At 37.2% G+C, this 25822-nt stretch overlaps 1 protein-coding gene across 4 annotated transcripts in view; it reads right to left on the reverse strand.

Moving 5' to 3' along the window:
* Nucleotides 1–8040: 8040 nt before the first annotated feature.
* Nucleotides 8041–25822, reverse strand: part of WDR72 (WD repeat domain 72) — a 617996-nt gene continuing 600214 nt past the window's right edge. For all 4 annotated transcript variants that reach the window (XM_023539510.2, XM_064295252.1, XM_064295254.1 and 1 more), the window contains 2 exons: nt 22114–22218; nt 8041–10612 (listed from right to left, as the gene is read on the reverse strand). In XM_023539510.2, the coding sequence (XP_023395278.2) occupies nt 10557–10612; nt 22114–22218 (161 nt within the window). In that variant the 3' untranslated portion in view covers nt 8041–10556. The remainder of the gene's footprint in view (nt 10613–22113; nt 22219–25822) is intronic.

The following is a 25822-nucleotide window of genomic DNA, read 5'->3' on the forward strand; positions in this document are numbered from 1 at the left end:
ACTCAAGTTCTGATATTGCCCTTATTCTAGCAGCAAATATAATCCTCGCTCATTTTAATATAATAAGATGGTAGAAAGCAAGGGATGCTTTAAGAACTGTCCCTTCGCAAACCCTGCTTAAGGGGATTTGGACCATATTCAAGAGAGTAAAATAATGAGATTCTTGTTTTAGAACGTTATCTTGGGCAGTAGTGTGGAGGATGGAATGGAGGTAGCAGGACTAGTCAGGAGGCTCCTTCAGCAATTTAGGTGAGTAATGAGTCTGAACTGAAGAATTGATGGTGGAAATACTGAAAAGACAAACTTAGCATTCAAACAGAAAATATTTGGTGACCAATTGAACACTGGGAGTGAGGAAAAAAGAGATTTGTTGCTGTAGATAATGAGTGCAGTGTGAAGCTCATTGGATTGAGGTTCCTATGGGATGTATAGGAGGGGATGATGATTATGCAGGCGAGTATATGGGCTTGGAGCTTGACACGCAGGTGTGCGTGAAAAACGTGTTTTGGAGCATCACCTTATAAGAGTTACAGGAAGTAAGCAAACACTGCAAAAAAGAGAAAAAAATTAGTGATTACTTTCTCTTGTCTCTCAGTAGAAGTAAATATAACTTGAATATGTTTTATGTTGAAGTCAGGCTAGAAGGTATTTTTCTGAAATAAATAAACCTCAAGATAATACATATGAACTTTTGTTTGGGAAATTAAGTAGGAAGCATTTTACCTTAGATGAGTGTTTCTCGACCAGGGGAAACTTTGTCCCCCCCCAGGGACATTTTTGGTTGCCATAATTGAAAAGGAGCCATGGTGGTACAGTGATTAAGAGTTCGGCTTCTAACTGAAAGGTCAGCAGTTCAAATATACCAGCTGCTCTTTGAAAACTTTATGGGGCAGTTCTACTCTGTCCTATAGGGCCGCCATGAGTCAGAATCAACTCTACCCAACCCAAATCAACTCTACAGTAATGGGTAAAACTGAAAAGGGGGGCAGGGGACGAAGGGTTGCTACTGGCATCTAGTGGTAGAGACCAGGGATGCTGCTAAATGTCCTTCAATTCACAGGGCAGGACAGCCCCCACCAAAGAACCATTCATCCCAAAATATCAATAATGCCAAGGTTGAGAAAATCCTGCCTTAGACAACTGAGCTAACAATTTTGTTGAAAAAGTTGAAATCATGCTTACATTTTTTTTTTTTTTTCCTGATCAAGAAATACCACAGGGTTCTTTGATGTAATGCATGAAAGAATCTTGATATTCTGGCTGGCAAGTCCTATTGCAGTTAGCTTTTCTAACTGAAAAGACTGAAAAGATTACTTACCTAGTCAAAAACCTCAGGTGCACACAGGAGTCCTCTGGGAACCCACAACATTGAGAGATGCTCTGGTGGTACCACAGTAATGTTTCCTCAAATCTCAGATTTGAGCCTCCTGGTGAAAAGCCAATACTAAGGCAGGAGGGAGGTAAGCAGCAAAAGGACTTTATTGAATACTGGGATCCAAGAGACAGAGGGGACAGGCTGCTCCCAAATTCTGTCTTCCCCAAAAGGGCCAGCTGGAGGGTTTTATAGGGAAAGAAAAGCTAAGTCCGAGGAATCTAGGGAATTTTTAACTCCCCTTTTAGGTGATCTTGCAAACGGCCTGCCAGGCGCGATAATCTTTTCAAGGTATTCTTAGGGTCCCTTCTGGCATCATTGAAGTTCGCTCTTCTCATATCACTGTCTCCTGACTCCTCAGTTCCCAGATCCTATCACTTGTTTTTCATCTTTAGAGAGAAAACATAGGTTAATCTTAAGCCTTTACAATGTTGTAAGAGAGAACAATCAGTGAGAAAAGAATCACAAGGCATGCTATAGCTCACAGGGGTTTCATCAGTTCCCATAAACATTAACTATTCTATCATCTGGATGTTCAAGCTGTATTTTCCCATTTCAGTCCCTGTCACACCCTTTTTTTTTTTTTTTTTTGGAAGTTTCACAATCCTGGAAAAAGGGGTGTCGTTCTCTCTGGCTGCTTCCTGCTCATAAGGGGCACGAAGTGGGGAAAATACTTCCATTGGAGTAGTTTTGGGGAGTAGAGCTGGCTTGGAAAACAATAGTATCCAGACGGTGCATTGCAGAGTTTGAATAAATGTCATCCGCGTGTTCTTTGGAAGACTAGCTGACAGAGTGTGTTGCCAATGGAACAAAAGAAGACCTATACCAAGCCCACTGGCTACAAAATGATCCTCTACTAAAGGGCTTCCAGGTAATTGATACAAAGATATTAACCCTGGGAGTATGACAATACCTATTATTTGTTTTAGAAACTAACAATTTGCTTATCAATATTTGCTAAAAAGTGGTAACATTCTTGCTCTTGATTTCACTAGTCTCTGCCATAATAAACGGAAGTAGATGAAGTAGATTCTTGCTTTTTGTAGTAGGCCAAAAAATTACCTCGAGAAGATTTTCACGTCAAATCATTGGAACCTGTGAATGTTATCTTATCTGGAAAAAGGTTTTTGCAGGTGTGATTAAATTATGGATCTTGAGATGAGGAGATAATCCTGGATTATACAGGTGGGACCTAAGTGTCATCACAAGTATCCTTATAAGAGAGAAAAGAAGACAGATACAGAGGAGAAAGTAATGTGAAGATGAAGGGTGACAGTAATGTGACCTTAAGCCAAGCAAGCCAGTAGAAGCTAGAAGAGGCTCCCTTAGACCCTCTGTAGGGAGTGCAGCCTTGTGAACACCTCCTTTCAGACTTCTGCCTCCCAAACTGTGAAAGAATAAATTTATGTTGTCTTTAGCCACCAAGTTTGTGGAAATTTGTTATGGCAGGCCTAAGAAACCAATACTCTTTTCAAACTGTGTCATAATCCTAATGAAGAAATGGGGACCACAGGTAAAACACAGTTATAAAAAAAACTGTAAGTAACTCCAAAGAGTCTGAATGTAGCACCTGTATTCTTACAAGCTACACAGTAATATTTAAATCCTTTTTTCACTACTTACTAGCTATATGGTCTTCAGCAAATGACTTTGCCTTTCTTTGTTTCTATTTCCTTATCTATAAAGTGAGGATAATGGTAGAACCTATCTCAAAATGGTTGTAAGGAATATGAGAAACTGTATAAAACTAGACACAGCACACCCAGGAAAATGATTAGCATCAACAATTAATGTTATATATTTAGCAAACATGAAAAATTTAAATAAATTTTTAAAGATAAGCTATGAAATGTCACAGAAACTTCACATCTACAGTGTACCACTTGGGGACTACTGTTGTGTGCTATTTTGCTTTTCTTCTAGAACACTTCAGTGTAAATTTTTGAGAAGGACTTAGGTAGGTAGCCTTCTAATCCACTGGAAGGTGTGCTCTTTATGAGAACACATAGAGTATTGTTGATCTATATTCTTAGATGCTCTCCAAAAACCTTATGAATAGCCATATACTCAAAATCATAGTCAGTTGCTTAAAGATTCATAACCTCATACTCATTAATCACACGTTACAGTCATAATCATGGAACCCTAAAATTATGGTCAGTATAGTCAGAAACATCAAGTACTCTTCTAGTTTTATGGTTTTCCTGGAGACATCCCTGAGGGAACCCTCCACTTTCTGCTCCAGTCTAGGTGGGCTGCTTTCTAGGCCTGTGCACAGCAGTAGACATGCTATCTACTTTCAACATTGTCTGGGGAATTGCCCTTCCTATATCATATATGCTGCTCTTTCTTGGTTTATTCCATTTTGCAGGTGTTTTGTGAGAAAGGGTGCATGGAATGTATAAATTGAGAGTAGAACTCCAGGATGGAAATGGTTTTCATCAGGATTTCTAAGTTATTGCCTTATTTTCTTCTAGCACTCAGAATTGCAATTGAGAAGTCTAATGCCAATTGGATTCTCTATCAATTCACACTGGATGGAAATTCTCTTCCCTTTTCTAAAGTTTTTAAGATCCTCTCTTTGTCTTTGTTGTTGTTATGTGTTATCGAGTCAATTGCAACTCATAGCGACCCCATGTGACAGAGTAGAACTGCTCCATAGGGTTTTTTCAGCTATAATCTTTATCGGAGCAAAGGTAGACCTTTCTCCCGCATAGACACTGAGTGGGTTTGAACAACCAACCTTTCAGTTAGCAGCTGAGCACTTACCTGTTGTTCCACGAGGGCTCCCTCTTTCTCTCTAGCATTCTGAAATTTCACTAGGATATGCCTTGATTTTTTTTTTCTCCCCCATTAATTTTGATGAGCACACCATGGGTCTTTTCAATCTGGAATTTATTTTCCATCATTCCTGGAAAGTTAGCTTGATTTAATATATACATTAAATTATATATATATATATCCCTCTGATTTCTATTTGCTCTTTCTAGAACTCTTATTAATATTATTTTTAATATTGAACCTCGTATAGTGGAATTGATCCTCAAATTTTCTTATTGTTTCTCCCATTTTTCTACTTCCTGGAAGGTTTCCTCAATTTTTTGATTCTAGCATTTTTGGGAGGGGGGAGAAAAAAATGGGTGTATTCATGTTTTTTTTTACGTCTATATTCTCAAAGGCTAGCATTTAGTTTGGTGTCTATCATCACACTCATATAAATCTATAGAAATATGATATTTAGTGTCATCTGATAATATGCAGACTGATTAGACAGAAGTCAAGAGGAAACCTAGTTGTCCAGTTTTGTACAACTTTAGATGGATTATGGCCTCTCCTATCCTGACATAAGTCATTCCTGGAGAATTATCTTTCAGGACATAGAAGAAAAACTGTTTATTTACTGTCTGTTATTACCCAGTGAACTGAAGGAAGCCTTGAGCTTAAATTACCAAAAGCTTTGAAAACAAAAACCAAACCCATTGCCGTCGAGTCAATTCCAAGTCATAGCAACTCTACAGGACAGAGTGGAACTGCCTTATAGGGTTTCTAAGGCTGTACATCTTTACAGAAGCAGACTGTCACATCTTTCTTCCATGGAGTGGCTGGTGGGTTTGGATTGTCGAAATTTTTGTTAGCAGCTGAGGGCTTAACCACTGCACCACCAAGATTCCTGAAAACTTTCAAATTACCCCTTAATCGTGGGAGTACTCAGCTAACATGAAATATTTTTAAAGAAACTGTTATTAAAGTAACTTATTAACTTGTATATACTAGCTGCTTTCTTCAATGTGAATAAAAAGCCTCCTCAAGCACTAGTGTGCCTTTATGGTTGGCCGTAATTAAGATTCTAACCAGGCATTTATTTGTTATATATTCCATAGTAATAGTATATGTATTGGTGCTTGATAAATTGGAATAGAAATTGGAGAAACTGGAAACTACATTGGTATCTGGGGGAAGTGATTAAGGATGTGGAAGGACAAAGGAAGTGAAGAGGTGTATAAACTAAATTGAAAGATAGTAAATCTAGAACCCTCTCCTCACCTCTCCAAAACCACTCAATCAGAAAGATTTATTCATAGTTATGGAATTTAATTGCTATCTGCTTCATCTGGGCCTGGAGTTGTGTATATTTGCTTAGTATTTTGGATGCATTGACTACCTGTTGCTGTCGGGTCGATTCAGACTCATAGCGACCCTATAGACCCTATAGGACAGAGTAGAACTGCCCCATAGGGTTTCCGAGCAGTGCCTGATGAATTCAAACTGCCAACCTTTTAGTTAGCAGCAGTAGTTCTTAACTACTACGCCACCAGGGTTTCCAGGCATTGACTGGTTCTATGTGAAAAGAACACACAGAAGATACCTTCACAAAAGCTGCCTACGTTTGCTATGTCATTGTTAGACTATTTCAACTCATGACAACCCCATGTGTGCAGAGCAGGCTGTAACCTTCTGAAAGCAAATCGCCAGGCCTGTCTTCCGAGGTCCCTCTGGGTGGATTCTAAATGCCAACTTTTGGCTAGTCGTTGAGCACTTAACCATTTGCACAATCCAGGGTCCTTATGTTTGCTACAACACGTACTAATTCTAGCAAAAATGCCAGGAATCGAAGAAATTGCTACTGCTTATTATTTTCAATACTAAGAAAGAGCAAGTTTACAAAAGGGTGGGCATCCTTATTCCATTTCAACCTGGGCATAGGAATCAATAGATTTCTCAAGGCAATGACCCACACTCATGCAATGACTCAGTGCAGGCCCTCAACTTTAGCCTGCATGCCCACTGTTCAAATCCTCTGGCCTAACGTTCAGGTGCTTGGCCTCTCTGCTTAGAGGGAGACTTCACTTGATTTGCACACAAAACTGACTTGAATGCAGTCTCTTGCAGTTAGAACCAGAGAAAATGCCTCATTTTGAAGACTAAAGGAAAACCTCTCCACACTTACTAAATATCCTGGATTCTTAGATGTTTACAAAGTATAAAGGGACAGTCTTTTACTATCTCTCAGAAAAGCTTAGGTGGTAGTGGAATAAAGCAGAGTTTTCTTCCCTTTTCTTTAGAGAAAGGCTTCAGCCTGAGAGAAGATAAAGAAAAAAGATCCTAGTAAATAAAGAAACAGAAACTTAATGCTACCAACATGTAGAAGAGCAGAATATGGCTTCTGTGTTAAGGGAAATAGTGTTTTCACGTTATGGGAATCGTCTTAAGCACAACCTTAAACTAGAGCTTTCGAGATAGGTGAGGACAAGGGGAAATTTGTCTGTATACTTTAAACCTTTTCTCTTCCACAAGGATTTTTAGTAAGAATATGCTTTGGATGAGAGCTAAGGAAATGTGAAAGAAAACTTCTATCTTTGAGCGTTGCTGCCACCTACATGGCAGGGAGTCTACAAACAAAACCCAGCACTTTTCTGAACAGGCATCAGCTCTACACTATCTAGCAAACATGCCTTGGAAATCCTCAAAATTATTTCTTTATTTGAATACCCTAATGACATTTGAAATAGTATTTATTTTCAACTCACTTCCCATTTCAAAATCTTGCAGAAATTGGATGAAATAATTTTGCTTAGATTGATGGGAATATACTGGTCATTTAAAATAGGGTTGATTCAAGGAAATCTTCCTTATCATAAAAAACAATGCTAAGTGCAACTTGATCCATTTAGGGATAGGATAAGAGTTTCAGGGAGAGGATGAATATTCTTAATTTCACTGTGCTACATTTTTTTTTCTTTTTCCCTAGGAGGCTCTAAAATACTTTTTAAAAAAGGAAAAGAAAAACAGTACTTACTCAGTTGATTATAACTATAAATTGATTTAAATGGAGATACCATAGATATAAGAATTGCTTTGATAAAGATAAGAGGTTATTTCTGATAGAAAATGCATTTGCTACATCAGAATTAACAGGGCATCTCTCTACAAGTCTAAAGGAAACTTGTGATATGTAAAGAACATATCATAGACTATGCCTGTAGCTTAGATGGCATCATCTCAGGCCATGATGCTCTGTTGCTGAGACTGTGTGAAAATGCCTTCTTCCTAGAAAATGAACATGCTAGATCAAAAAAGCCAATTGATGGATTTACAGATAACTGCAATTAAAATGATTGCTAAGTGACTAAATGATGGGTTTTGTAAGCATGTGCCAACTAATTGTTGCTATTGTGTAAAAAAAAATGTTAGGAATATTGGCATTTGGCCCTTTGCAGAATCAGGCACAGTGTTGTACTATACATGTACTAATTATTCTAACTTATTTAGGTTTTGAAGAGTGTCTAAGGGCCATAGTTTCAGGGCTTCCAGTAAATCTGGTCTCATTTATGAGTTTGAATTTTGTTCTACACTTCTTTCCCACTCTGTCCATGACCTACTGTTATGGTCCCAGTCAGAGTGGTCAGTAGCAGTAGCCAGACACCATCTAGTTCTTCTGGTCTCAGGTTAGTGGAGGTCATGGTTCATGTGGTCCATTAGTTCTTTGGACTAATTGATTCCTTGAGTCTTTGGTTTTCTTGACTCTTCTTTGCTCTGGACGGGAAGAGAGCAATTGTTGTATCTTAGATAGTCAGATTGCTTTCTATAAACCATCTCGTAGAGCTCTACTGGACAAGCCTTGTGAGGGAGACCTCACGTGGTTGAAGCCTCTGATCTTAAGCCTTGATTCTCTCCAGATTCTTTCCTCTGCAATGTAGCCAGTGTGTATCTCCACAATAAATAAAGAGCTCCAGGCTTGCAGATTTGAAAATACAATATTCCTTTAGAGGGATATGTGTATATAAAGATATGAAATCATAAATGTCACCAAGATGATCACCACAAAAAAGAAACACAAGATCATTTTTTTCAATAAATTATTTATTACAGTGACAATGAAGATTCTGAACATGAACATTTTCACTAATAAAATCACTCCACTTACACTTGTTACCCTCAACCAGAAATGCAAAAGGACCCATACCCAATCAAGAGGCAGTTATTTTTTAATTTCTAGCTGAGGTACCAAGTGGTTAGGATCATAACATGGTCAATAAAATTGTGTGGCAGCTTGCTATTTCAAGTCTCCTCACAACAGAAGTTACTGAAATGTGTTGAAAATAAATGAATGTAAATAAGATAAATTATTTTTTAAAAAACTAGTGAATTTATGCCATTAACACACTTGCATATGAATATTAGGGAAGCATTATTTAAGTATTCTTATTAACTCTCATTTTTAGAAATTAAAAGCTTTAATAGCAGCATAGGTCTACAGAATATGTATTGACAAAAGAAGTTTTCATTAAAATCACTTAAAAATTAATTTTTAAATTTAAATTATATCAAATATGATGCCAAAAAACCTTTAAAATCTCATTTAGTAACGACAGAGCTATGCCAGTTCTAATTTCCTATAGCTAGTGACAGCAGAAAATATCTATTAGGGGTACAATATTGCTGTTTTTGGACCTGAAAAAAAATACTAATTACGGCAATTGTTAAAATTTACTCTCATTCTTCTTCGAAAAGGGATATATAATTACGGGATCTGTTCTTTAAAAAATTACTAGAACTTGAGTATCCAAATAAGTTTTAAATATTATAGTTGTTCTTTTGAGAGGATATATACTGTTCTTTTGAGATAACATATACTTACTTGATATTTCCATCAGTCATAATGTTTTTGGTAGTCTTTTATATAATAGCCTTCAGAGCTATTACACAGCATGCAAGAAAAGGTATCCCATTGCCTAGCTTGCACACCTTGTTTTATTTTGAAACTTGTTCCAAGTTGTTTTTGGCTGTTTCCAAAGTGGTGGGGGGAGTATATATGTCTATTTCCAAAGGATGACAATTTCCCCTGATGATTCATATAAAAAATGTCCTTATAGTTTCTGAAGTACAACTCTTAAAAGGAATTTTATGCAATGGCATATTTTAGGGAGAAAAAAATAAACATTTTAATCTACTTTAAAGGAATCACACTTATTTGATTCTGTATTCTGGTATATTCACTTCAGGTCAATCATTAATTATAAGCTCCTTTATGGGTAGAGACCATCTCATTTGAATCATAGCGTTCTCAACTCCAATTATCCATCTCCTCTGTCCACTGCATCCCAGCACAGGCCCGATACAGGCCTGATGTGCGATGCTGGTGCTCAAAATATAGTTTGCTGAACTGATTTGCACTTCTCTCTCTCTGTCTATCTATCTGTAGACAGAGAGTGAGACAGAGAGAGAATATACATATAACATTTTATTTACATTTTTTCTATGGACTAGGCAATATATATATTTATAATATATGCATATTAATATTCATTTTGATGATTTTATATAAAAACAGGAATATTACAATTTAAATCATGGCAAATAGATCACTAAAGGCCTTAATAGATGAGCATTTTATGTCTGTTCCTATTTATACTGCTTTGCATATTTTAGAATTCCTGCTGGTCGAGTTTTCTGGAAAGGGAACTATAAGAGTTTATATGGATCAATTATGATATAACATAAGTAGGTTCCTCTTTCCTGGTTCACATTTAGAAGGCCAACAAAATCAACATTTAGCTAAAGACATTAGCCACTACATCATTAGAAGTCCAAATTAACTACACTAAACAATGTTGGTCTCTTAAAATGTGTATCACTTATTTGGGCTAATCGATAACTAAATAGAATTGGCTATTTGTTGACAACATTTAATGCTTAGAGATAAGATTTATTGCAGAGTGACTGATTCAAATTAAAGCATCTATTACAACAAAACATCTTAATCTAACAGATCACATAAAATTTGTTAAAATTTGGGGTTAAATACATTGAAGCAACATCAAATTTAAAACCATTGTGTGTTACAAATAGTTTTAATGTTGCTTATTACATAATCAAGGAATTGGGAAGATGGAAGAAAATCTTTAAAAAGGTTAAATATGTGTCTGAGGGATGTTATTCCGCGTTGGAAAAACAGAAAAGGAAAAAACAGGAATATAGAGTGATTTAGACAGTGATGGTCTAAAATTAGATGAATCTGGGTATTTTCAAATGAACAATTCAATACACTCTGACTAACATATTAGCAAATCCACTACAGCCTGATACTTTAACCAATAACAACATAACTCATATCCAATGATAAACAAACGATGAGTTTTAAATATCTTAGTTAATTAATCCAATCCTGTAGATAAGGTTCCATTTAGCACACTTTGCAGGAGCACACCTTCACTATCCATGAATGATGCCTTGTCTTACCTAGAAAGAAAATAGATATCTTGGGTTATATGGTGAAATAAAGAAAGAGGAAGAAAGGAAGGAAGGAAAGGAGAGAGGAAGGGAGGGAAAGAAGGAGGGATGAGGAAGGAAGGAGACTAGGTATTGCCTATAACTTTTACATATCTATCCCAAAATGAAATACAATAATATAATAAAAATATCCTTGTTTTAGAAATCATCAATGCCCCAGGTAAACACATTAAAAAAAAAAAAATTGTGCTTTAGGTGAAAGTTTACACCTCTAGTTTCTCATACAAAAACTTATACACACACTGTTATGTGACCCTAGTTGCTCTCCCTATAATGTACAACACACTACCCCTTTCCACCCTGGATATTCCATGTCTATTCAACCAGCTCCTGTCGTTTTCTGCCTTCTCGTCTCGTCTCTGGACAAGAGCTGCCCATTTAGTGTCCTGTATCTATTTGAACTAAGAGGCATACTCTTCACAAGCATCATTTTATGCCTTACAGGCAGAGGCAGGACCAAGATTATGGAATAGCCAGATGCTTCCAGCAATCCCTCTTAAAACAAAGACCCAAAAAAATCAAGTGAAAAGATTATATTCATGACAAGCTAGGAGCCCTGAACATCAAAGGCAAAGTTAGAGAACAGACTGAGCAGCAGGGGGAGAGAGAGAAGGTTCAGAAGTGGACAGGAGTTATCAGACCTAAATCGCTGGGATCCCTCAGGCACCATTCTTGGGAGCAGCTGCGGTGGGCTGGTGGTAGCGTTCGGCCTCAGGGAGAAACTGCCAGCCACACAGCCTACTCACACCTCCAGAACCAGATAAAAATGGCACTCTCGGCAAAAGCAGAGTACTTGTGTATATTTTACTGAGCACCCTGCCCCCAAGCTGGTTTCAGTGGCTGTTGATTTCCCTGGGCCTGAGATAGGCTCACCTGAACAACCTGAGCCACATTCCCAGACTTGGAGAAGAAATAAATTCACAAGGGGGGAAAGATCATTTGCCAGCTTCACTAACCGGGGGAGCTCGGGACAGAAGCAGCTTCTGTCCGGGCATAAATGGTCCATGGACTCTGAATACATTTCCTTCTGCATAGATAATAGGCCTTTGCTGGCAGACTGCAACTGTTTAAGCTGTGTGGTGGAGAGGTGGGTGTTTGGTATTTGACACTGCTTTGCCTACTAAACAGGGTCCTCATCTACCCACATCAGGTACCTAGGGACTGGTGGCTCCACTCAGGTCACCCAGCCACCCATGACAGGGGTCCAAGGATAACTGGTAACTCCCAGTTCTTACAAACAAAAGCATTTGGTGCCCATGGTCCATCTGCAGAACTCACCCATGTGTACGCTCTAGGGAACAGGGACGTGCTTTCCTCAGAGAATGTCAGGGAATGGTTCTCAGCCTCCTGCCTTGTTCAGAGTGTGACCCCCTGCTGGAACCAGGTACCACTACCTACACCAAACATCCCTGCCCCTCTAAGATTGTAGGACAGAGCTTGTACTACACACTTGATGACCGGCTACCTGGACACCTGAGCTGAATCCACACAAGAAAAGTGAATAGACTCATAAGCTCATATACCTGATAACACTTCTAGCCATCTGGTGACAGGACATCAGAGCTCTGAAGGTGAAAATAATCATTCTAGCTCACTCACGCAACCCATTTGGGCATATCAAAACAAAACAAAGCAAGAAACTAGGATATAGTAAGCAAACATAAAATAAACTAATCCAATAACCTATAAATGGCTCGGAGAAAACAGTCAATATCAAACCACATAAAGAAACAGACTATGATCATTTCAACAAGCTCTCAAAACAGAGAATCAAAGGATCTTCTGGATGAAGGTGGCTTCCTGGAATTACCAGATGCAGAATTCAAAAGGTTGATATACAGAACTCATCAAGATATCAGGAAGGAGATCAGGCAATATGCAGAACAAGCCAAGGGACACACATATAAAACAGTTCACGAAATTAAAAAGGTTATTTGAGAACATAATGAAAAATTTAATAAGCTGCAAGAAGCTATAGAGAGACAGCAATCAGAAATTCAGAAGATTAACAATAAAATTACACAATTAGAAAACTCAATAGAAAGTCAGAGGAGCAGAATTGAGCGAGCGGAAGGCAGAATTGATGAACTTGAAGATAAAGCACTTGGCATCAATATATTTGAAGAAAAATCACATAAAGAATTAAAAAAATAAAGAAATCTTAAAAATCACGTGGGACTCTATCAAGAGAAATAACCTACTAGTGATTGGAGTGCCAGAACAGGGAGGGATGACAGAAAATACAGAGAGAATTGTTGAAGATTTGTTGGCAGAAAACTTCCCTGATATTGTGAAAGATGAGAAGATATCAATCCAAGATGCTCATCGAACTCCACATAAGGTAGATTTTAAAAGAAAGTCACCAAGACATATTATAATCAAACTTGCCAAAACCAAAGATAAAGAATTTTAAGAGCAGCTAGGGATAAACGAAAAGACACCTACAAGGGAGAGTCAACAAGAATAAGCTCGGACTACCTGGCAGAAACCATGCAGGCAAGAAGGCAATGTGATGACTTATATAAAACATTGAAGGAAAAAAAATTGCCAACCAAGAATCATGTATCCAGCAAAACTGTCTCTCAAATATGAAAGCGAAATTAGGACATTTCCAGATAAACAGAAGTTTAGGGATTTCACAAAAAACAAACCAAAACTACAAAAAATACTAAGAAAATCAATAAAATCAGGTATCAACCCAAGACTAGAACACTGGACAGAACAATCAGATGTTAACCCAGACAGGGAAATCACAAAAATAAATCAAGATAAAATAGACGCCCAAAATAGGGAAACAGTGATGTCATTATGTAAAATAAGACAACATTATGTCTTATAGGCCAGTCTAATCTTTGCTTTGGGAATGGTTTTAGTTCTAGGTTAACAGAGAGTCTGGTAGCCATGCCTTCTGGGGCTCCTCCAGTCTCAGTCAGACAATCAAGTCTGGTATTTTTACTACAATTTTAATTCTGTACCCTGCTTTTCTCCTGCTCCCCCAAGGACTCTGTTGTGTTCCCTATCAGGGTGGTCATTGGTAGTAGTCAGGTACCACCTTGTTCTTCTGGTCTCAGGATGATGGAATCTCTGGCTTATGTGGCCCTTTATGTCTCTTGGGCTAATATTTTCCTTGTGTTTTTGGTGTTCTTTTTTTTTTTTCATTCTCCTTTGCTCCAGGTGGCTTGGGACCAATTGATGCATCTTAGATGGCCGCTTGCTAGCTTTTAAGACCCCAGATGCCACTCACCAAAGTGGGATGCAGGACATTTTCTTAATAAACGTTTGTTATGCCAGTTGACCTAGATGTTTCCCAAGAACATGGCCCACAGACCCCCAGCCCTGGTATTCTGTCCCTCAAAGTGTTTGGTTGTGTTCAGGAAACTTCTTAGCTTCTGGTTTCTTACAGTTGTGCTGACTTCCCCCGTATTGTGTGTTGTCCTTCCCTTCACCTAAGATAATTCCTGTCTTCTATCTAGTTTTTTTTTTTTTATCTAGTTAGTGAGTTTCCCTCTCCCTCCCTCTCCACCCTCGTAGCCATCAAGGAATGTTTTCTTATGTGTTTCAACTTTTTCCTGAGTTCTTATAATAGTGGTCTCATACAATATTTGTCCTTTTGTGGTTGAGTAATTTCACTCAGCATAATGCCTGCCAGATTCACCCATGTTATGAGATGTTTTGCAGATTCATCATGATTCTTTATCGTTGTTAGTATTCCGTTGTTTGAATATACCAAAATTTGTTTATCCATTCATCTGTTGATGGGCACCTAGGTTGTTTTCATCTCTTTGCTATTGTGAACAGTGCTGCAATGAACATGGGTGTGCATATATCTATTTGTGTGACAGCTCTTATTTCTGTAGGATCTATTCCAAGGAGTGGGATTGCTGAATCTTATGATACTTCTATTTCTAGCTTTTTAAGGAAGTGCCAAATTGAATTCCAAAGTGGTTGTACCATTTTACATTCCCACCAGCAGTGTATAAGTGTTCCAGTCTCTCCACAATCACTCCAACATTTATTATTTTGTGTTTTTTGGATTAATGCTATCCTTGTTGGGGTGAGATGGTATCTCATAGTTTTGATTGTCAATACCTGGTATGAATTCTACTTACTCATGATGAATTATTATTATTTTTTTTGATATGTTGTTGAATTCTATTGGCTAGAATTTCAATGAGGACTTTTGCATCTATATTCATGAGGGATATTGTTCTGTAATTTTCTTTTTTTGTTGTGTCTTTACCTGGTTTTGGTATCAGGGTTATGCTGGCTTCATAGGATGCGTTTGGGAGTATTCCATCCTTTTCTGTGCTCTGAAATACCTTTAGTAGTACTGTTGTTAATTCTTCTCTGAAAGTTTGGTAGAATTCTCCAGTGAAGCTGTCTGGGCCAGGGCTTTCTCTGCCCCCCACCCTTGGGAGTTTTTTAATTACGTCTTCAATCTCTTCTTTCGTTCTAAGTTTATTTAGTTGTTCTACCTCTGTTTGTGTTAGTTTAGGTAGGTAGTGTGTTTCTAGAAATTTGTCCATTTCCTCTAGGTTTTCAAATTTGTTGGAGTATTCTGTTATGATTCTTTTAATTTCAGTTTGATCTGTTGTGATATTGCCCAACTCATTTCTCATTTGGGTTTTTGCTTCTTCTCCTGTTTTTCTTTTGTCATTTTGGCCAATGGTTTGTCATTTTTGTTATCTTTTCATAGCACCAGCTTTTGGTCTTGTAACTCTTTCTGTATCTGTAGATTGCTTTGGGTAGAACTGACATTTTCACAATGCTGAGTCTTCTTATCCATGAGCAAGGTATGCTTTTCCACTTATGTAGGTCTTTTTTCTATTTTCCAGTTCACTTAATTCTGCTCTAATTTTTATTATTTCCTTTATTCTGGTGCCCGAGGGCTTCTTTTGCTGCTCTCTATTTGTTCGAGTTGTAGGGTTAATGTTTGATTTTGGCCCTTTCTTCTTTCTGGATGTGTGCATTTATTGCTATAAATTGACCTCTAAGCACTGCTTTTGCTGTGCCCCAAAGGTTCCTGTCAGACGTGTTTTCATTCTCTTCTGACTCTGTGAATATCTTTATTCCATCCTTCGTTTCTTTTATAACCCAGTAGTTTTTGAGCAAGGTGTTGTTCAGTTTCCTTGTATTTGGATTTTTTCTCCCCTTGGTTCTTCTGTTATAGATTTCTACTTTTATGGGTTTATGGTCAGAAAAGATGCTTTGTAGTATTTTGATGTTTTGGATTCTGCTAAGGCTTCCTTTGTGGTCTAATATGTGGTCAGTTCTGGAGAACATTCCATGTGTGTTGGAAAAGAAAGTATACTTGGCTGCTACTGGGTGGAGTGTTCTGTGTATGTCTATGAGATCAAGTTGGTTGACTGTAGCCTTTAGATATTCCTTGTCTTTACTGAGGTTCTTTCTGGATGTTCTGTCCTTCACGGAAAGTGGTGTGTTGAAGTCTCGTACTATTATTGTGGAGCTATTTCTCTTTTCAATGCTGTTAGAGTTTGCTTTATGTATTTTGGAGCCCTGTATTTGGGTGCATGGTTACGCCCTTCTGGTGTACTGACCCTTTAATCATTATATAGTGCCCTTCCTTATCCTTTGTGGTGTATTTAACTTTAAAGTCTATTCATCAGAGATTAATATTGCCAGTCCTGCTCTTTTTTGATTGTTGTTTGGTTGATATATTTTTTCCATACTTTGAATTTTAGTTTGTGTCTTTGAGTCTAAAGTGCGTGGCATATAGACAGCATATAGATGGAGCATTTTTTTAATCCATTCTGCCACTCTCTGTCTTTAGTGGTGTATTCAGTCCATTTACTTTCAGCATAATTATAGGTACATATTAGTTTAGTACTGTCATTTTGATGTATTGTTGTGTGCGTGTGCTTTTGACAGTTTCTTTTTTCCACTAATTTTCTGTGCTGTGTTGTTTTTCTTTTTGTATTTTCTTTTCCATTGTTATTGATTTTATATTTGCTAAGTCTTTATGTTTCTCTTGTTTTTTATTTTGATATGTAGGATTGTTAGTTTCCTTTGTGGTTACCTTAATATTTACCAGGTAAATACATTTTAATTATACACATTACTAATTTAAGTCTTTATGTTTTTCTTGTTTTTTGTTTTGGTATGTAGGATTGTTAGTTTCTTTTGTGGTTACCTTAATATTTACCAGGTAAATACATTTTAATTATACACATTACTAACATAAATTGACTTTCTTTTAATTGTCAAGAAAGGTGAAAATTTCACCATGATGGTTTTGGTTCAAAATTAATAATATACATAAATTTTAAGCAGCTGAATTGTTCTTAAAGTAACCCACAATTGCAGCTTTAGGGTCAAATTTTATAAATGTTAGAAGTATGGCTTGAGATATAGAATCACATCGACATTGTTTCTCAAACTACTTCCATGGTTGTAATTGTAGGCTAAAAAATATCATTTGATTTAAAGTAATTTGACTAGCAAACTATTGGAGCATTGTGTCTTAGTTAACTATATCTAAACACAATGATGATAATAATGTGACCATGCATAGTAACTCCCATTCCTACAGACAAAAATTCCCAAAACTGATTCTTTGGTTTAATTAAACCAGTATTGCATACTATACATATAAAAAATGTATATTAGCCTATAATTTTAGGTTATTTTAAGAATTATTAGGTTGTTGCTTAAATTCTTCCCACTGGGCAAGTTTAAAAAATTGGTACTGCTAAGGATAACTGGAAGCTTATATGGTTTTACCACTAAAACTGCTCCTACTTCTTCTAGAACTTTCTTTTTTCAACACTAACCATAAGAAGTGTGTTCCTGATGGCTGTGAATGGTTGGCTGTTCACATATTCCTTATTTTTTCTGTTTCACGCATCATCATCAGCTATCTCCAACACTCCAGTCCTGAATCTGTCCTACTTTCTGTTACCTGATTTTTGCCAGTGATTCATGAGCCAGAATAGTAAAAAGAAAAAGAAAAAAATCCACCTTGCTTTTCACAATGGAGTATCCCCTGGATACCGTGAGAAAGCTAGTTCTATTCATCAGGTTCATGCAAATGTAATATTGATTGACAATGATGTATATAGATCTACACATATAACGTGCTGTATAAAAACCACTAAAACATTCTATTAATGGCAGAATAAATACTGATTAGAAACAACTTCACAATGACATGTAAACTCTTATCTGAATGATTATTTTTTGGACTTTCAAATTCTGTCTTGTCACTACTATTTTCAGCTGAAGGTACTTTTGAGTGCACTGTCCTTGATTCACTAGGAAGCAAAATTCTTAGTTTTCTAAGTCAATAAGATAATAAAAGCTCAAAGTTTTTCACTAATACTTGTATTAAAAATTTGAATACCATATTAAAATTTGTATTGATATCAGAGCAAAGATGAGGGACAAAGGACATTTTTCTTCTTCAGAATGGGGATTGAGCTTTAATCATAGTATAGAAAATAGTTAAGATGTTAACAGGCCAAAGGCTAAACTGAATTGTTTTTGTAATAACTTCTTTCAGATTCAGAACTGACAAGATATTAAAAAGCCAAAGAAAGCCTAATGGCCCTGAAATCTAAAAAAAAAAAAAAAAAAGGTGGTGGGGGAGGGGTTGCGAGTTCACAGCGTTGTTTCAGTACTTCTATTACTATACATCAGTTATTCCCAGAGGTTTCAGGAAAGTATAAATGATGGTGAAGAAGCAAATAGACTTCACAGAGTCTAAGCCAGAAAATTCAATCTGGAATTCACCTGTGAATCAAAACTCTTTGCTAATGAATTACTCCAAAGAAAAGACACTGTTAAGGGAAACCTTCACCTATCAGACAAGACCTCCAGGTTCACTAGCAGGGTCAAAGGAACAGGAATGCTCTGGTCTAAAGTTGCTTTGTCAACCGTAATGGACTCTAAGCACTCACCTGGGTACACGGTTTGAACCAATAAAGCACATGATGAATAAGGTAGAATGCTCTAGAGACCAGGTGAACAATCTCTCCACAAGGCATCTAAACTATGACCTATATGCAGACTACAGTCTATTTACAAATGGGCCATCCTAGTCAATTCAATGCTAAAGAAGCAGTGATGTCTATGTAAAAATAAACAGCCTACATACTGAGTACAAGAATCATTATGTTCAAAGAGAATCAGTTCACAAATTCAATCTCACCATTTTATACAAATTCTAAAAATTTGATTTGTTAATGGCATTTAACACTTTTCTATCAACATTTTAAAAATATCAACTTTGGCTTTTTAAAAAAAATAAGTTTTTCTGTGCTTTGCTGTCCCTCTTGCTCTCCATCTATGCAAATGAGTTATTAGCAATATGAAAGTATAGGAGCTAAAGCAAAATGATGTTTAGAGGATTTGCAAAGAAAAGGCTCTATTTTGAAAGAACAATATATGAGGAAATATTTTGAACTGTTCTTGGATGTGACAAGGATTTTTTTGTTTTGTTTTGATTTTCTATATGCTGTTTGAGCAACTGGTCAATTCATTTAAGTGATGTAATAAATACGTTAGTCATTTAGCATTACATATATAAAACTGCGTAAGGTCGATTTTTTTTTTTTTTTTTTTTTAAGGTCAATATCCATTAGAGTTAGAAGGCTGACCACATTCAACTTTGTAACTGAGGGATTTTGCATGCAGATGGAAATGTTGAAGGGAATTTAAAATAAGTGGTAATATTCCAGGTGAGAAAATAAAGAATGATGCTTTCAGCTTTAAATGCACTCATTTCCATATAATGAATGTACCAATATAATTCTAGGCTTAGCTAATGAAGCAACTCTACTGGTTTGAAGAAATGTTCCCAAAGGGAACCATTTAAAAACCCAAGTTGTGTTTTTCTCTTTTAACTAAGGTGGTTAATACTTTTCAGAAAAACACCACTCACACATAGCAAATTGAGGTAACTAAACCACCAGAGTAGCATTTATACTTTCAGAGTCCCTATGTTTGAATGACTTGATATTTTGAAGTTCATTTTTGGCCACTGAGAAGTGGACAGTCATATTTTTATAGTTCAAGAAAGTCTATGCCACCAAATTCACACAAGAAATAAAAAACTTATCTTTCTCCATGCAGTTTTATGAATTTTGCCTCTCAAATGCTCATAGTTAAAGGAACTACACTCTCTCATCAAAATCTTTCTTACTAAACAAGCACCTCTGTCAGGAGTGTCTTAATTTCTTATCACAGAATTTTATTCACACAAGGAGCAATAAATAATTCATGCCACTGCCTCTTTTTTGTGTGTCCCTAAACTGCACAGATCTGGAAGGCTGACAGCTATGCCAGGACAAGCACCAAAGATCTGACATGACAAGTGACTAACAAGTTTCTATCAGTTCATAGTGAAAGAAGACAATGGCCCAAAGTGCAGAAGGAAATCCTGAAACAAAATAAAAACTGCATCTTTCTTTTTACCTAAGTGTTTGCTATGAGCTTATTTCTAAACCCACAAGCCCTGGCCATTTTATAGTACTGCCCAGCCCCCTTTATTCCTCACACTCGCCTGGCCATTTACCCTGGCCATGGATCAATATGAGCAATTCTTGGAGAAATACGATGTCTCCATGACAACCAAGCCACAAATTCTCAGTGGAAGGTAGTGAGACCAGTAGTGAACTCTCAAGAGGTTTCTCAGCCTATAAGGCAAGATGTCTTAAAATGCAGGAATGGACAGAGGAAAAGCCGGAATAATTCATCTTTTATTACCAGTTTAATGATGTCCAGTGTACAGAACAGTATTCACTTCTTGAGATTCTTTATCAGAACCTATATATTCTAATTAATCTTCCTTTTTTGATATATCCTTTTGTTTATACCAATGAGGTACAGTTATCATATTTGAATCCCAGTACAATTCCACTCACATGAAGGGACGGCTGAAGCTTTTTCTACCTGTGAAATGGTATAAATATGATCTATTCTCACCAGAAGCAATGAACATTTACTCATGTAAAAACTTCACTGGATTTAACTGCTGGACAAATGGTTGATAGAAAACTTTGATGAACATACTTTAAAATCCTAGTCAAAATTAGGCAATATTAGTCAAAACTAAAGGTAAGTTTTAATTTTAAATAATTTTTATGGTAGAAACTTAATGTTACCACTATCTTCACGTTTTTAGAGTGAGACTGATCTATGTTTTCCCTTTAGATATTATGGGGGCGGGGAGGGGATTAATTTGCTGATTAAAGATTTCTGTCATTGCTAAAGACGCTATTTCTCAGTTCCAAGGGATGTTAAAGCAGGAGTGCAGTTGAGAGTGGGCACACAGCAGCAGTTCATCTTTTGAGGAATCTTGGTGGAGGAGAGGGGACTGAAATACAATGCCACCACCACTGGGCCTATTGGGGTTCCAAGATGACTTAGAGGACCTGACATAGATTGCAGACTATACCTTTCACTGAAAATTAAATCTCAGTAGCTCTCCTCTGGGAAGGATCAGGGGACTGTTTGCAGCTGCCCCCTGTCAGCAGAAGGTACAAGATTTGGAAATCTCTTAGCTAAGCTGACAGGACATAGAGAGGATGAATAAAAAATATGATACATGGATCAGCACACAAAGATGCAAGAAGGTAGAGGGTGCACAGCAGCCAGATAAAACAAGAAAGGAAAATATTAAGTGTGTGTGGCGGGGAGAGGGGGTGGTATTTAACTCTTTCACTCATGATAATAAGGTAACTTTGGGCACCTTGTGGTTTTGTAGTTGTCCAGGAATGCAATTCAATTTTTACACAATTTTAAAAAATGAATCAGTTGTTATGAATGAGCATACTTCAAACAAAAATGGAAACAAAAACCCAGACCTAAATGTTTCTGACAGGATCCTTCCAACATATTTCGGCCTATTTCTTTTCAACAAATACAAACACAAAGAACTTTGACATACGGTGGATTTTATTGTGTGAGGAAGGGTTGTCTTTTTCTTTTGTTTTGTTTTGTTCTAAACAACTGACAACATCCATTACTGTCATGCTGAAATCCTCACCACAGTTTGCATGAGTTGTGGTTGTATTTAGAAAGGTAAATAGAATTGTAATGATGACTGGTATCTCTTTTCTCTCCAACGCTCCACCTTTGCTTGACTCTCCCTAAGATCCCATTATTTGGAATATTTAACATGTTGCAATTTCTCTAGTTTTGAAACTCTGCCTCTATTAACCAGTTTAGCCTAAAATGGATGATAATGAACTAATAGTATCAGCTTCTCTTCTCAATCCTACAGCCTTTGTACTTCCTTGAACTGAATTCTTGGTAAAAGAGGAAAAGATAACAGCTCCACACTGTGACCCCTGGAGGTGACCATTAACTTGACAGTGCAGGTGCTAAGAGAAAATAGCATTACAATGTCCTTTCCCCCCACCCCTCCCAAGGACCCCAAAGCTGTGTCAAATCTATCATTTTATACTTGACTATTTTCAAATGGTTTTTACCTGGACTCTCAGACTCTTCTAAGACACATCTGTCAGGCATGTCCTCAGCGTCTTGGAAGTTTGCCAAGTTTGAGTTGCTGTCATGCTTGGCCAGACTGACTGGAGCTATTAAAAAAAAAAGAGAACGAACAACAACAAAAAACAAAACAAAGAAGGAAAGAATGCGATGAAAAAAATAGTAATAAAAACCATTAAAACATTTCCTTCCAGTTTCACAGGTCTTTCTAGGGACATACTACGTAAACAAAAATAATAAATTGAAATAAAATATATCCTCTAAGTATTTATTGGCAGACATGTAATTAGTTGAAAAAAAATCTATAGATGTGACTTTATCTTGGAAGAAAAATAAGTTCTTGGCATCAGCTTAAAAGCTACAAAGTAACAAAGTGATCTCTTTGAAGTAGAAATCGTATTTTTAATGCATAAATCTGAAACAATATACTGTAGTCAACTAACAACAGGACACAGAGAGAAAAACAGCAAGCTAGTCGATTAGAGAGATCAGCTCAACACTAGTGCATTGGTTCCTTTTATCATACAAATCACAGCTGATGAACACTTTGTATACATTCTGGTGCCCTTTCATTAAATAAAAAGTATGGTACCAAGCACTAAAAATACCAAGTCCTATAAAATGTACATTTAGAAATATAGAATGTATATATTGAAAAATGATAATAAGGAGGGCTAGTGTTTTGAATGTGAGGTCTCTAGACAACTTGTCTCAATATATAAATAGGAATTATTGATCAGAAACTGAAGCTAGTAAGGAGTCTGTAATTTCCCATAAACACACTAAACTCATCATTGAGTCGATTCCATCTTATAGCAGCTCTATATAGGACAGAGTAGGACTGCCTCATAGGGTTTCCAAGGAGCGGCTGGTGAATTCAAACTGCTGACCTTTCGGTGAGCAGCCGAGCTCTTAACCACTGCTCCACCAGAGCTTCACATACACATTACCCCTGCTAATTCTGTTAGAGAAAAGTAGACTCAAGTGTCTTAATTTTTCCACAAGTTGTAACACTTGGTCTAAATTATTATCTTCATAAGCAACGTATTTCTGCATTGCATTTGTTCTAGACATCATTTGTCAGGAAAGTGGGCATTGGCTTCATGAAGAAACTCAGTGAAAAAAACAAAACAAACCAAAAAATATCCTCCAATAACAAATTATGCCACACTAGCTTGTCTGAAGCCAAACACTGTAAATATATACACTATTGCAAACATGGACTTTCACCTTTTGGAATATGGTACAGTTAATTCTACCACTGTCTCTTCATACCTTGACAGCATACATATGTTATAGGTCATGAATGAAATAAACTACACATTTATAAATCATACATGAAATAATACGTGTGTTGGTATAGGGGAGTGGGCCTGGTCCTTGTTACTGAATATACATTAGGAGACAAAACAGCAATGCAAAGAGGCTGGAGACTGTGTGACTTCATACATCTGCTAAGTGACCCGCCCAAAGTCCAAAGTCGCATTAGCAGTGCTCACACCTCAGACACTCCTCCTCTTGTTTTAATGGAGAGCACATAAGCTTTGGTAATCAAAAGCTGGGGGCTACATATATACCCTTTTAAGGAGACTAGTAAAAATAATTCTGGTCCAAATTTTCCCTTTAAAAAGTTTACCAACTCTCTCTGTACTATGGAAATGTGGTCATAGGGCATAGAGTTAGAATTCACTACTTTAAAACATTTCTTTTTTTGGAAACAAACTATGGAACACATGCATAAAATTCTTATTTATTTATTTATATTTATTGTGCTTTATGTGAAAGTTTACAAATCAAGACAGTCTGTCATACAAAAACTTATACCTAGCTTGCTAGGTACTCCTAGCTGCTCTCCCCTTAATGAGGCAGCACACTTCTCCTCTCCACCCTGTATTCCCCGTGTCCATTCAGCCAGCTCCTGTCCCTCTCTGCCTTCTCATCTCTCATCTCCCTTCCAGACAGGAGCTGCCCACATAATCTCATGTGTCTACTTGAACCAAGAAACTCACTCCTTACCAGTATCATTTCCTGTCTTATAGTCCAGTCCAATCCCATGACATCTGGCGTCCCTCTAGTCTCAGTCACACTATTAAGTCTGGTCTTTTTCGGAGAATTTGTGGTCCTCATCCCACTGTCCTCCTGCTCCGTCAGGGATTCTCCGTTGTGTTCCCCGTCAGGGCAATCATCGGGCACCATCTAGTTCTTCTGGTCTCAGACTGATGGAGTCTCTAGTTTATGTGGCCCTTTCTGTCTCTTGGGCTCATAATTACCTTCTGTCTTTGGTGTTCTTCATTCTTCTTTGCTTCAGGTGGGTTGAGACCAATTGATGCATCTTAGGAGGCTGCTTACTAGCGTTTAAAACCCCAGAGGCCACTCACCAAAGCAGGATGCAGAAGGCTTTCTTAATACATTTTGTTATGCCAATTGACCTAGATGTCTCCTGAAACTATGGTCCCCAGACCCCCGCCCCTGCTACTCTGGCTTTCGAAGTGCTCAGCTGTATTCAGGAAACTTCTTTGCTTTTCATTTAGTCCGGTTGTGCTGACCTCTCCTGTATTGTATGTTGTCCTTCCCTTCACCTAAAATAGTCTTTGTCTATCATCTAGTTAGTGAATTTCCCTCTCCCTCCCCACCTCCCGGTAACCATCAAAGAATATTTTCTACTCTGTTTAAACTATTTCTTGAGTTTTTATAATAGTGGTCTCATAAAATATTTGTCTTTTTGCAAGTGACTAATTTCACTAAGCATAATGCCTTCCAGGTTCCTCCATGTCACGGATTCATTGTTGTTCTTTATCATCACATAGTATTCCACTGTGTGACTATACCATAATTTATTTATCCATTCATCCATTGATGGGTACCTTGGTTGCTTCCATGTTTTTGCTATTAAAAACAGTGCTGCAATGAACATGGGTGTGCATATATCGTTCATGTGAAGACTCTCATTTCTCTAGGATATATTCCAAGGACTGAGATTGCTGCATTGTATGGTAGTTCTATTTCTAGCTTTTTAAGGCAGTGCCAGATCAGTTTCCAAAGTGATTGTACCATTTACATCCCCACCAGCAGTGTATAAATGTTCCAGTCTCTCCACAACCTCTGCAACATTTATTATTTCGTGTTTTTTGGATTAATGCAAGCCTTGTTGGAGTGAGATGGTATCTCACTGTAGTTTTGATTTGCATTTCTCTAATGGCTAATGATTGTTAAGTATTTCCTCAGGTATCTGTTAGCCGCCTGAACGTCTTCTTTGGTGAAGTGCCTGTTGATATCCTTGGCCCATTCTGTAATCAGTTTATTTGTCTTTTTGTTGTTGATTTTTTGCAGTATCATGCAGATCTTAGGATCAGACACTGATCTGATCTGTCATAGCCGAAAACGTTTTCCCAGTGTGCAGGTAATTTTTTTCCTGTTTTGGTGAACTCTTAGGATGGGTGTGTTTGATTTTTAGGAGCTCCCAGTTATCTAGTTTCTCTTCCGGTCTTTGTGCATTGTTACTATTGTTTTGTACTGTTTATGCCATGTGTTAGAGCTCCTAGCATTGTCCCTATGTTTTCTTCCATGATTTTTATTGTTTTAGATGTTATATTTAGGTCTTTGATCCATTTTGAGTCAGTTTTTGTGCATGGTATGAGGTACGGGTCTTGTTTCATTTTTTTTTTTTTTTTTTGCAGATGGATATCCAGTTAT

The sequence above is a fragment of the Loxodonta africana genome, chromosome 12 (assembly GCF_030014295.1).
Source record: "Loxodonta africana isolate mLoxAfr1 chromosome 12, mLoxAfr1.hap2, whole genome shotgun sequence".
Classification (NCBI taxonomy): domain Eukaryota; kingdom Metazoa; phylum Chordata; class Mammalia; order Proboscidea; family Elephantidae; genus Loxodonta; species Loxodonta africana.